The following is a 13,324-nucleotide window of genomic DNA, read 5'->3' on the forward strand; positions in this document are numbered from 1 at the left end:
TTTGTGGACTATGTGGCTATCTTACTAGTTTGATTTCAGGTCTACCACAAAAGGCTTTTTCCAGAGACATATGTCTACTCTCCCCAAGTAACACATAAGAACATTCCCCTGATTATTATGGATCTGATTATTAATATGTATGATATATGTATTGAATAGAAAAGGCACTTTGAAATATGCTCCCCCAGAGACATGAATGTGAAAAATCTTCTATAACAGAACAATCATTAACTCTAAATAGCAAGAGTGTTTCTTTTCCCCTCCTCTTAATAAAAGACTATTTTTTTTTCCCATTACCACCTTACTATCTCATGGAAGAAACCTTGGCTGATCTGTTAGATAAGAAGGGCAGAGTCTACTGTTGCCTTTTGGAAGCTGCTTTGCTAGGGTCAGTGATCAGCTTCACCCTAAGCCATTTTTGGTTCTAGGATTTACCATTGTACTTTGGACCATAGTTTCTCTGATGACTCAATATCCTTTTAATGCCAAAGTTCACAATGTAATAGGTTAGAAATGGGTGGAATGGGCCTACCACATTCTTGTTCGACTGTCCTATGCATTTTAACTAAATAAATTATTAAGGTATTCTCCTTTTATGCTACCATTATATACTTACAAGCAATCAGCACTCAATATTTCTACTCAACACAAAATCTCCATGGTAGCCTTCCTGCTGATTTTGGACTGGAAATGCTACATGCAAGTTGCAATGCCTTATCATTCTGAGTATGACCCCTTTAGCCATTCATTTAAATTTGAGGATATCTTGGGTATGATAAAGAACAGAGCATAAATATTGTGGCCCTAGGCTTTCATGTGAAAATTCTCCAAATTTCTTCATGAAAAATGATTTCACATGCAAGTTTGTTTATTTTGTTTAGATGTTGCATTAGTATCCTGACTACAGTTGCAGCTTTTGTGCTGCCAGTAGGATATACCTAGCTCTGTTAATAAGTTGGTCACTCTCCAATTAAGAGGACAGCTAAACCTTCAACTTCCTGATTGCAAAGCAGAATATGTGTACTCAAGTCCTTTGACTGGCTAGTCTATGTATTTTCCAAATGAACATAAGAATCGACATATTCCTGTGCTGATACATCAAGGTTTGTTTTACATTTGGATTGAAAATATTTTTGTTATCTTGAGCATGAACAATCATCCTGATACAATCCCTATCTTTTCTTTATTTCCAAATGTCTGGAATCTTAAGGAAATATCCTTAAGACCAAGAGGCAGCACTTTAATAGGGTCTAATGCCACTAAATCTTTGAAAAAAATATTGGTCCTGGTGGCCACATGTTTCTACTTCTTGGTGCCTATCTTTTCAAATGAGGTTCTGGTGCTCATTTGGACCCTGAGGTCTGGTCACTAAGGGATTTTCAGAAACCTTCCATCATGCCCACTGAATGTTTTTTAAAAAGACTAAAACTGTTTAAATTTTGTGGGATAAATTTAGTAGATAAGCTTGTAACCATATTCAAACTTAGTCTTGCTTGGTCTTAAAAGGGATGGTTTCAATTCTACTTCTCCCAGATAATCATATCCCTCATACTTGTTGACAAATGTAATTATTTCTATTGAGTAGCACCTTAAGGCTTTCTAAGTTATTAATCCTAATCTGCATCAGCTACTAGAAGGTGATATTGGACCCAGATATACTTTAAAGTATATATACTTTATGACTGGCAAAATTCTACTGGGAAGCTGAAAGTTTCTTTTTTTCACTATTTTTTAATGTGAAATGAAAATACCATTTCCTAAGTCAAGAGAAAAAATCATTCTTCGTTGGTTAAATGGCCAGAATATCCCATTGTCAGGAGAGCAAGAACAGCTTTATGCCGCTCTGATTTTCAGCCCTTCATATTTAATTGAATCTTATCAATTTTATGTCACCTGCCATGTGTCTGGAAGTCTTAGATACAAAGCCTTCAGTCAGCCCATTATTTTTATCTCTTATGTCAAGTTTTGTTCAACTAAGGCTAACTCTAACCTACCACCTGTTTTTGTAAGTAAAACTTTATAAAAACACAGCATGCCTACCATTTTACTCTTATCTGATTTCACTCTACTAAGATAGGGTTAATCATTAAACATAGAGTCTCTGGCCAGCAAAATCTTAAATATTTACTATTTAGCCTCTGACAGAAAAATTTTGTTGATTCTTGCCCTAGATCATTGATCTTTTTGGAGAACATTAATGTAGGACTTTCTAAATCAATAGGAATTGTGTAGCTCTATATTGACACTATGATGTAGCTCATTCATCTTCTATCTTTCAGTTTGCTGCTGACAAATTCTATGCTATTTTCATTCCTAATTTTTATATGTGGCCTACTTGAATTTAGTCTCTCACTCTCTTCTCTCCCTTTTCTCCTCTTTTCTTTTTTCTTTCTCATACACACTTATACACATACCTTTCTCATTCTGTTGAAACTTCAAGAACAGTGTCTTTTTTCCCAAAGTTTCTGACATTTTATATTCTCCCATTAACTCCTTTTTCATTTCTGACCTAGCTTTTCTGACTTCCAGTATAGCCTATGTTTTGAAATCAGGGATTCTATATTGGGCTAGGGGGCTTGTGCTCTGCACAGGGTGGCCAGCAGAGGAGACAAATGGGGAATGGATTCCATCCCCAACTCAGCACCTTGGCATATAGTTGCCTCTGTTCAGAGAAAAGGGGAACGTTTCCAAATTCTCCCAAAGTTGCAATACAACTCATGACATTTCTTCTTCATCTGAGAACTTCTTTTTGCATCAAAAAAACCCCATTTGTCTACAGGAAATGGTCTTGTCCCCTGTGACCTTCTCCTTTCACAGGCATACGTCCGTAGTCCAATAGTCTAAGTTCAGTCATGCCCAGTCCCCAAGGTCTTACTCATAATTAAAGCCATAAACCCAAGATTTAAGTTTCATTTTCTTTTTTAACTTCCTACTCATGAGAACTATAGCCTTGTACTTTGCTTTACTCTCTACAATCTCCCAGTCATTATTTTTTCTAGATGGAAACATGTCCTAAATCTATATGAAACAAAGAGCCTTTTATTTGTTAGCAAACCTCAAATCCATATTATTTATTGGAGTGTTTGATAGTTTAGTGGTCTATTCAGAGACAACTATCTTCTTTTTAAACCCTGGGAGTAGTTTGGTTCTAAGTTAAATTCTTCTGATTCAGAATCATGATTGGAGAGTAGTTTGAGGTTTTGCCCAGTCCTACTGCCCATACACATTAGGGTAAATTGGGTGTTATAGGCTTTAATACCATGTATGGTTAATTTCTTGCTCCATCATTTAGTAGGTCTTAAGAAAATTCCTTAGTAACAACACTTGCCTAGCTATAAGGAGTAATTTAAGTATAATGTGCCTAATTTGTAGAAGGCACTAATTGATAAATATTATTGTTAATAGCAGTAGAGTTCTATTTGGTCAAATATCTCTTGACAGACTCATATAATGCCACGGAGTATCTTATTTGAAAATCAACTTGCAATTTTGAAAATCTAAATTTTGTATGTTCCTAGAAATAAATTTGAGGGAATGCTCATGGATGGGCACACTGTCTAGTGCAAGGAGGAATCTGCTTGATACGTGTAACTCCTGTTCCCCTATTTCTTCTAGGTCCTTTAGACTAATCTAGCTATCAGACTCATGGCTAACATTTAATGAGATTAAGTATTCATAAATAGCCTTGATAAAACCAAATTTGCAAAGGTTTGGGGAGGAGGAACATCATGAACCTTTAAATCTTGTTTTGATCATCATTGTGAACCTTGTTCAACAGCAGGATTTGAAGAAATGGAGCACTGAACACATATGTTTTAAGGAAAAAGAGACATGAAGAGTGTCTAGAGTGGTTGGGGAGAAACGATGGGATTGCTTATCCAGGAGGACAGATAGAAGGAAACACTATAATTTAAAAATAACGTCTTAAATAACCTTGGATATTATATCTGATTTGGATAAAAGCTAAGAACTTTCTTGAATAAATATAATTCCTGATTTCCCCTTTGTGTTGGCCTGTGAAGGTTATTAGTAGATTTTTCCATTCTAAACATTTTTAAATAAATGTGTTTTCTCTGTTTTACTCTATAGACATGAGTTTGCCTGAGCTGACAATTCATGGTTTTCTTAAAACCAACTCCAACCCCTTTCTTTCAGGAGTTCTATTTATTCTTTCCAGTTCTATTTATTAACCTGTCAGGCCTGTTTTCACCCTTTTACTAAGAAGCAAATTACTTCTCAAGTTGACTATGCTTAAATCCTGGAAGCCTTTAACCATCTAATCCACCTGTCCTTTTGTTAATAGGTCACCAAAGAGGCAAGGATGTTGACCCACTCTTAATTAGACCAGTTTGCAATTTATTTTGCTTTTGGTCTAAGAAATATAAAACTCTGTGCTGGTGTGGAGTTCAGCATGACCGTGGGACAGAGCAGGTGAGCAGATTAAGCTTTTAAATCCAAACATTAGCTCAAAGAGATTCCTGTTTTGCCCATTTTGAGCCAGTTGCAAGGGGTGGGAGTGGGGGTTGGTGAAGGAAAGCAGTGGATGTTAGAACTTGAAAGAATCTAGGTCTCAACTTCAGAATTTCCTCAGCTGATTACCTTTCAAGCATATGAACACAATAGGTAAATGTGCCTTGGATCTGAATTGCTAGCATTGCAAGTGACCTATTTTCAAAGTTCCTTTTAACCCCATGTGAAGGTGAATTCTAGGCAAGAAAAATAAATAATAGAAAGGGAACAAGGAGCCTCAGTCTCAGTAAAGGCTAAAAGCCTGGGTTTTAGATTCACATGCTTTGGGACTAATCCAGTCCCACGTCTGTGTTTCCTTCGATGAGTTATTTAACTTCTCCAAATTTCAGCTTTTTTGTCTGAGAACTGAGCATGGGGGCAGGTGATTGTGCAAAATGAAGTGGACAGAGAGACACTTCTTGTTCTTTGGGGTAAAAATATACAATATTGAGAGAACTCACAGGCAGAGATGCAGAAAGAGGCACCTAATTTCCCAGTCTCTTTACTCCATAAGGGCAGTTAGGCCAAACCAAGCTAGACGCACTATCTGAGCACTACCAAGTTCTCAACAGGCAAGAACCATCAGGAACAGCCTACAGTCTGATCAAGTTGGACTTATTGACTTGATGCAGCATGCTGGGGTGCTGCAAAGGACCCACATAATACCACCTTCTACAACAGTGGGGTGTGGACATATCTTTTGCATGTTTTGGGCTTTTGCTGAAGGATTCTGAGAGGTGTTAAAGGGAAGCAGGAAATAAATCTAAACTTCCCTGGTCAGTATTGGTAAGAGCACAATAGTCAGACAAAGTGTTATTATGAAATGTGACAGCAACAGGATTTCAAGGAAGCAATATTTCCTGCCAGTTTGTAGCTGGCTCATCAGTCTGCCCTCCCAACTTGATTAATGGCAGGAGTGATCTTTTGGTTTTCTGGTTTTTGGTTTTCGGTTTTCTTTTTTAGGTCAAGCTTATTTTCACCTTTTCATCCCCATTTTATCCTCATAGAACTTGAGACTCTTAACCCATATCATATCATTTATTTTTCATCTGTCAATTGCTATCTTCCCCATAATTGTGTTACGACATAAAGCTAAATTTAATATCTATTGCATTTGGGAATAGCACCATCTTTTTGTGGCTCAGAATGGGTTCTAGGATCAAGAGATTTTAGGAGGATATTTAAATGCAAATGCAGAGATGTAATTAAAACTGGACAAAACCATGATATGAAAGTTCAAAATAGGAAAAAGGAGAACTGAGCTGGGTGGGGGTACTGAAGCCAGTCTTCTTGGAAAGTAAGCAATGGCTTAATAAATAAAAAGTTGGCCCTATTCAACAGTGTAGAGTTCTGAGAGGGCATGATTCATCCAGATCAGCAATTTAGTTTTCTAAGAAGGCAGTAGTTGAACAGTGCATTGTTTGTGTAAGTGGATTTCAAGGAAGTTCTTGAATCAAGTTAAAGACTTATTTCCTGAGTGAGAATTTCCTCATATATAAGTAATAAATTGTGTTAATATGAGAAGCTTACATTCTCAAGATTTGCGTTGAGAGTGGGAGGGAAGACTTAGGGTGTAACTATTAGGTACCTTTGCCACAAAACATTGAGTTGTCTGCAGGAGAGATTACATGCAGGTATTTCCATTAGCCTCCAGAGGGTTTGCTGTTCACAGGTAGGAACAGACCACTGCCACCTGAATCACAGGATTGTCTGTCCTCATGCTGTAAGGAACTACCTCATAGTATTGCTGCATTAAATGAGAGATGTATAAATATCCTCAGGTAACACAAAACATTGTAAATGCTCAATAAATTGTTGTTTTTGTTGTTATTATTATCAAGATTGTCAGTTAAGCAGTCTAGGGTAGTTATTGGACCATTTTTGTATAGAGTCATTATTTGAAAGGGAGACCTGAGTGATATCCCTCTAGGTGGGTTGGAGTAACCTTGACTATTTTGTTACTATGTGTCTTTCCATTTTTCTCAGGATAACCTTGAGAATGGCGGTGCCTGGAAACAAGGGGCTGAATCTGTCTTGCAGAATGGACTCCAGCAAGAAGGCCTGACTCATGTTCCAGGATATGACCCCAAGGACAAAAGTCATGACAATATGGCATTAGAGAAGATGACCTATTTTTAGGACAATACATGCAAGCGTGTACATATACACGAAAACACACACATACACGTACATACACACACACACACTTCTTGCCTAATGTTAGTAGAGATGTATAGCAGTCATTATTAGAAGAAAAGGCTGCTCAATATCTATTTATACTTATTTATACAAATGAAATGACTGTTCCCTAGGATATTCTTTGCAGATCCCCAGTTTGAAGTTACAAAAAATCAGCAATGCTCTACATGCCTGGGGATTTCCTTCTTTAATAAATTAGGACTAGATTTCATCATAGTGGAAGGAGTCAAAGAATATGATTTGTGTCATATAAAACTTCAGGTTTTTGTGTTTATTTTGTTCTCTTTGTGTGTGTGTGTGTGTTAGAGATTGAACACAGGGCCATGTTCATGCTAAACACCTGTTCTACCACAGTGCTAACCCCCCCAGCCTACTTTTTGTAGTTTTAACCATCAATATCTTAGAGCTATAGAAGCAGAATGGGAAAAGGGAATCTGCCTAGTAAATGCTACCCTGACACTGTTGGTAAAATGAGAATGATGTTGTTTGCAACCTCATGCCTCACATATATGTAGACAAATTTTAAAACCCACCCCACATCTGATAGCTCTAGTGGAACACTTAAATGCTACAAGCATCCTCCTACTGCCACATTTGAGCCTCTTTTAGTCATTACCACTACTAGAGCTGTCTGACCAAACTTTAAAGAAAATACTACAAAGCACAGAAAGGAGACAAGGGTGTCTGATCAGTGGGAGCAGTTATAACTCAATGCTGTCTTCCCTTCGTGGTGCAGGGATTTGTTTCTTCTTCCTTTCCATCACCTTACAAACACAAATTGATTCTGCACTTAACAAGAAGTCTGGAGTTTTTCTCTAAGATAAGGTCAGGAGAAAAAGAGCATCTTTTTGATATAAGGGTTTTTTTTTGTTCTTTATATATTTTGGATATTAATTCCCTGTCAGAAGAATAGCTGGCAAAGAGCTTCTTCCATCCTGAAAGTTATTCTCTGCACACTCTTGTTCCTTTTGCCGTTCAGAAGCTTTTTCATTTGATGCCACCCCATTTATTGGTTCTTAGTTTTATTTCTTGAGCTTTAGGAGTTTGTTAAAGAAGTTGGTACCTATGCCAGTATATTGGAGTGTGTTTTCTTCTAGCAGTTGCTATGTTCTCTAATTCCTAGATCTTTGAATCCACATTGACATGACTTTTGGACAGGATGAGATATAGGGATCTAAATATTTAGTTTTCCCAACAACTTTTGTTAAAAAAGATATCCTTTCCCAAAGTATGTTTTTGGAAACTTGTCAAGTAGCAGATGACTGTATCTATGTGAATTTGTCTCTGCATTTTCTATTCCATTTCATTGATCTTTATGTATATTTTTATGTGAATGCAATGCTGGTCTAGTTTGTTTGTTTGTTTGTTTTTACTATAGCTCTGTAGCATATTGAGGTTTAGTATTCTGAGACCTACAGAATCACTCTTCTTGCTCAGGATTATTTTGTTTTTCTGGGTCATTTATTTTTCCATATGATTTTAGGATTGTTTTTCTAGTTCTTAAGTATTTTGATGGGATTGCATTGAACTTGTGTAGTGCTTTTGGTGGCCATTTTGACAATATTAATTTTTGTCCATCCAAGAACATGGATGTTCCCATCTTGTAAGGTCTCTTCAATTTCTTTCTTCAGGCTTCTATAATTGTCACAGTAGAAGTTTTTCACCTCCTTGGTTAGATTTATTTCCAGATAATTTTTGAGGCTATTGTAAATGGATTTTTTTTTCTGATTTCTTGCAAAAGTCTGTTAGGACATCCAGTTCATATGTGCTAGCTCACCTTGCTCCAACAGATGTAAGGACCCAATAACCAAACTGTAGAAAATAATTTTTAAAGTTCTAGAGCAAGAGGGTAAATCACAGAAAGTGTTTAGCCCTGTGATTATCCATGCAGAACATCCACTGTTATTCTGTGGTATATTAAGAAAACTGTGTTCATTTTAATTTAAATTATTTTTTTGTTTCTCTTTGGGATTTTCAAGACACTGGCTTAGAATGTATATTGCTACTATACTTTGAGTATTAGAAATGAGATAAACATAAGGTATAAATTAAAAGTCATGTCACAAATTCCCCAAAAGTAGTTTTTCAAAGAATAGATAGAATATATTAGAATTTAACTTATATGCCATTTTGCAGAAAATAACTTTTCTAAAAGTCCTAAATTCTTAAAAACCAAAATGCTGTTATGAAGATGCATAAGTTTATTTCTGAAAATGCAATATTCATAGCTGTGATTTATTAAGCCTTACATTTGTATATGTGAGTGTGGATTAGTAAGCAGCCTCTCAAACCAAATTTACAGCTCAATAATAATTGCAACTGATAGTCAAAACAACAACAAAAGGGAAGGGGCTCCTTCTTTGTTTAGATCAAACTATTTTCTGAATATTAATTCTATTATTCTGTGACTATACGGGATAATATCATTTCATAAAAAGAAAATACAGGTTACAGGAATTTCAAACCATATTTAATAGAAAAGATTACTTAAATATTTTACAGCAGTACAATCTTAAACATTATTGCAATGATCACAAACAATAGTCTTTCTTTAATTGTTTCCTTAGAAATAAATTGTCTAAAAAATTACAAAAATGTTGACTGTATATGTGTACATTTATATATTTAGAAATAATATGTGCTTATTTTAAATATTGGAAAGTAGCTGGATTTTGTTAACCACTTTTTTCCAGCATTAATAACCTTGTAGTATAACCTAGTTCCAAACAATTAAAATGTATTTGAATTATCGGTGGTACATATGAAAATGATACAGAATTCTAAACGAATCAATTATAGCTCAGAGTAAATTATCTAAAGGGTTATTATTATTTGTAATTTTTGGAAACAGATAATATTATTTCTTTTCTCATCCCAAATCCTGATTTGGTGAATGTAGTTTGCAAACTCCTACATGAATAACAGTCTTCAGTCTACTTTTCCAATACTGTACTTTGGTATTTGAAGTATAGTTACTTTCAGAAGAGAGTTAACTTTCTATATATTTGGTTACTTTATCATTACTTGATCTTTACCTGGAATATGAGGCTTTTGTCACAAATTGGAAAAATAGCCATTGGAGGAAAATGTCAGCAATGATATTCTCTATATCAGTAGGAAGTTTCATAAGTGGATTTTGCATTTCAAAAATATGCATCTTTTAATTTTAGAGTCCTGGAATACTTCAAAAAAAATAGTGGCATGTTTATACAATTAGTTAATCTTAGGAAAAAATTTCTGGAGAATTATTTGTAATTAAGGTATATAATTATGTTTCTTTTAAAAATAAATTCTGGTTGAAGAGCATTGCAATGATCAATGTCAATATTTCTTCTATGAATGGAATGTAAAAGAGTCATCTACCCAAAAATTTTCAATGTAAACCTGATAGGTTAAGGCATGTCTAGCAGGTGACTAAGTAAACATGTCATGGTAAGCTTTGCCATATTATATAACATGGATTCCTTTATGATGTTTTGGATAATGCCTGTAATATTTGGCCCACTGATACTTAGGATCCATATACACACGCATGTAAACACACACAAAGTAAACATCAAGAGAGTTTTTATAACTAAACAATCAGGTTACTATAAACAAAGTAAAACAATATATAATGATGCTACCTTTTGTGGACACTAGCCTATGTATTCTCAGGAATTTTCAGAATCACTTCAAGTAGCCAGGTGTGGTGGTGCTCACCTTAATCCTAGCCACACAGGAGGCTGAGGCAGGAGGACTGCAAGTTCAAAGCGAGGCCCTAAGCAACTTAGCAAGAACCTATCTCCAAATTTAAATATATATATATATATATATATATATATATATATATATATATATATATATGGGCTAGGAATATGGCACAGTGGTTAAGCCACTGTGGGTTCGATACCCTGTACCAAAAAAAAAAAAAAAAAATTCATTTCAAGTGTACAGAACACCTAGTACTACCAATTACAGAACATTTTTTTGACACATTTCTAAGGCTAAGGATATTTCATGTGGTATATTTATTTAATGCCCTATTGTAATTGCATGTAAGAAAATAAACAAGTCCCAAATGGCTTATTTATATCAGTATAATAAGTCAGGTTGAATTTTCAGACAAGTGAGCAATAAGGCAATGCTACTCATTGATTTAGAATATATATTATAAAGATTTATAGATTAACTTATCTTTACCGTTCATTGCTTTCAAGAATGTTGACCTATCGGAACTTCCTTAAATTTTGATTTTATTTATATCACCAGAGTAAAATTTATTTAAATTGACTTTAAATTTGTTGAGAGTTCGGAAAGAATGTTTAATGATTAAAAATACAGAACATAAATTTTAATGATATTTAGAGGGTCTATAGAAGTATAAACATTAACATTTATACTCATCTGGTTAAATATATGATTGCAACATAATTTCTCCTGTTGACAGGGGAAAAAATGGATGGAGGAAACTACTCTGTCTCTTCTGGTCATCCTAAAATTCTTTTCTTAATTATAGATGCTAATAGCTTTTCTCTACTTCAAAAACACAATATGGAGGCCAATGGATATGAATCTTAAAAGATCAAAATTACATACACTTTTAAGTACATTTTTATCCTCAGTACTTAAAATTGTAGTTGCCAAAATTAAGCTTACTAGATTTAACTACATACGTTTTAACAGATTAGAAATAAAGAGATGAAGAAGATTTAAAAACTCTTCATTTCTTTTTTGAGAGTTTACAGATAAATTAAACCATGGTTTGGTTTTCAATCAGAAAGAAGACAGGGTGCACGTACAGCAGAAACTGAACAGGACTTGCAGAGTAGACTCTTTGCCTAGGTAGGAAATCCCTAAGTTGCTTTCACAATCTCCAAAAAAAATTGCTTCCACAAATATCTTTGCCATCTCTTTTCTTAGACACAGGCACCAAGAAAAGTATCATCTGCTCATATTATTTTTCTATAAAAAGTATTCAATTTGGAGTAAAGATTTACCCAGTAGCACTGAATTCCATGGGCATTGACAAAATAATCATCAGGCAGCCTTTGTACCACAGGTGTCTAGCCACCTACATAACAATTGTGTTTACGGGGACAATGTAAGTAAATCTCAATTAAGCTTAGTTTTTCAACTAATAATTGAAGAAGAAAAAAAGGTTTCTGAAAATCAAAGAGAGTGGAGACATGGCTTTCTCCTTGCAGAAAGAATTAAGATGGGGAAAAAGTGTCAAGGCAGTCAATGTAGTACAAGTCCTGGAGGTTTCATTCCTTTCTTTTTAAGGAAAGATGTGAAATAACACCTTCACAGCTGATTGTCTAGTGCAATTCATACTTACTTAGAGCCAGGTGAATGTGGAACAAGAGCCTTTCTCAAGGGAGAGCTGTGCAGAAGCACACACTGGTCCAGTCTTAGAGTAGTGAGATTGATTTAGAGGCTGCTTCTCCCTGAGTATGGACTTTGATAGTACCAGAGAATGGAACTATTCCCAACTATGAGAATTTTCTCTACCCACATGTATGTTTTCATTTACTTTTTTTTTTAAGATGTCTTAATGCAAGTGAGGCTAGGGTTCAGTGGCTATAACATTCATGTTCTCTAGAAGCCATTATATGGGGTCATGAGTATGGTTTTTCATATGAACTTAGATGGCAAGTTCAATTGAAGGGAATTTTTTCACCAAAACAAAGACACAAATCCTAGGTAGCAGGAACCTGCACTGATCAATGATTTGAGTTAAGGCCCACTTCATCTTTCTCTTGGACAATGTGATGTTGTCATATTTCACTTTGAACAGAAATGCATATAGGGAAATGTTTTCCTTTCTGTCAGAAATTGAATTAAAATATCAGGAATGAAATAAGATGTTAATTGATTCTCTGGACAAAACCTAGAACTATACTTGGGGTCCATTATAATACTGATTTGGGAAATAAATGGAATACAAATTTCTGATGACCATAGTAGGACCGAGTAGGGTATATCTCACAGACAACAGGTGACAAACATTTGAAAATTATATCCCGAGGCCTATCTTTAACTGCCACAAATTGACCAGTCCAGTCATATCAGTTAAGCAACTCTACAGGAAACCTAGATTTTCAATTTTGACCATCAAATCAGTAAAAACAAAGCAGGTCAGTAGCTTTTGACTGACTATTGGCTATAATGTTCTTGCAGGTTCTCCTTTCTTGGCATGTATTGTACCTGTGATAAAAGTGCTGTTCCAAGGAGATTTTGATGGCGGTTGATAGAGCCAACACATGCATGACAAAAAAAAAAAAAAAAAAAAAAATAAGTACTTATGTCTGATGAGAGTGTTATAGTGTTGATATGAAGCATCCCCCCAAAAATTCTTGTGTGAGACAATGCAAGAACATTCAGAGGTGAAATGATAATATTATTAAAGGTGTTACCTAGCTGGTGGGTTAATACACCGGGATTAACAGATTAACTGAATGGTAACTGTGTGTACTAGAAGGGAGTCACTGGAGGTGTGCCTTTGTGGTTTATATTTTGTTCTTGTGAATGTAGCTAGCTCTCTCTACCTCCTGGTTGCACATTCTGAACTGCTTTCCTTAGCTACAACCTCTGCCATGGTGCTCTACTTTACCTTGGGTGCAGAGTTATAGAT

At 35.2% G+C, this 13,324-nt stretch overlaps 1 protein-coding gene across 1 annotated transcript in view; it reads left to right on the forward strand.

Moving 5' to 3' along the window:
• Slc5a12 (solute carrier family 5 member 12) overlaps positions 1-6,648 on the forward strand; it is a 52,188-nt gene extending 45,540 nt beyond the window's left edge. Inside the window, exons 14-15 of the mRNA XM_027936698.2 lie at positions 4,304-4,431; positions 6,496-6,648. Coding sequence (XP_027792499.2) covers positions 4,304-4,431; positions 6,496-6,648 — 281 coding nt within the window. The remainder of the gene's footprint in view (positions 1-4,303; positions 4,432-6,495) is intronic.
• The last annotated feature ends 6,676 nt before the right edge of the window (positions 6,649-13,324 follow it).

This window comes from Marmota flaviventris, chromosome 9 (assembly GCF_047511675.1).
Source record: "Marmota flaviventris isolate mMarFla1 chromosome 9, mMarFla1.hap1, whole genome shotgun sequence".
NCBI classification, from domain to species: domain Eukaryota; kingdom Metazoa; phylum Chordata; class Mammalia; order Rodentia; family Sciuridae; genus Marmota; species Marmota flaviventris.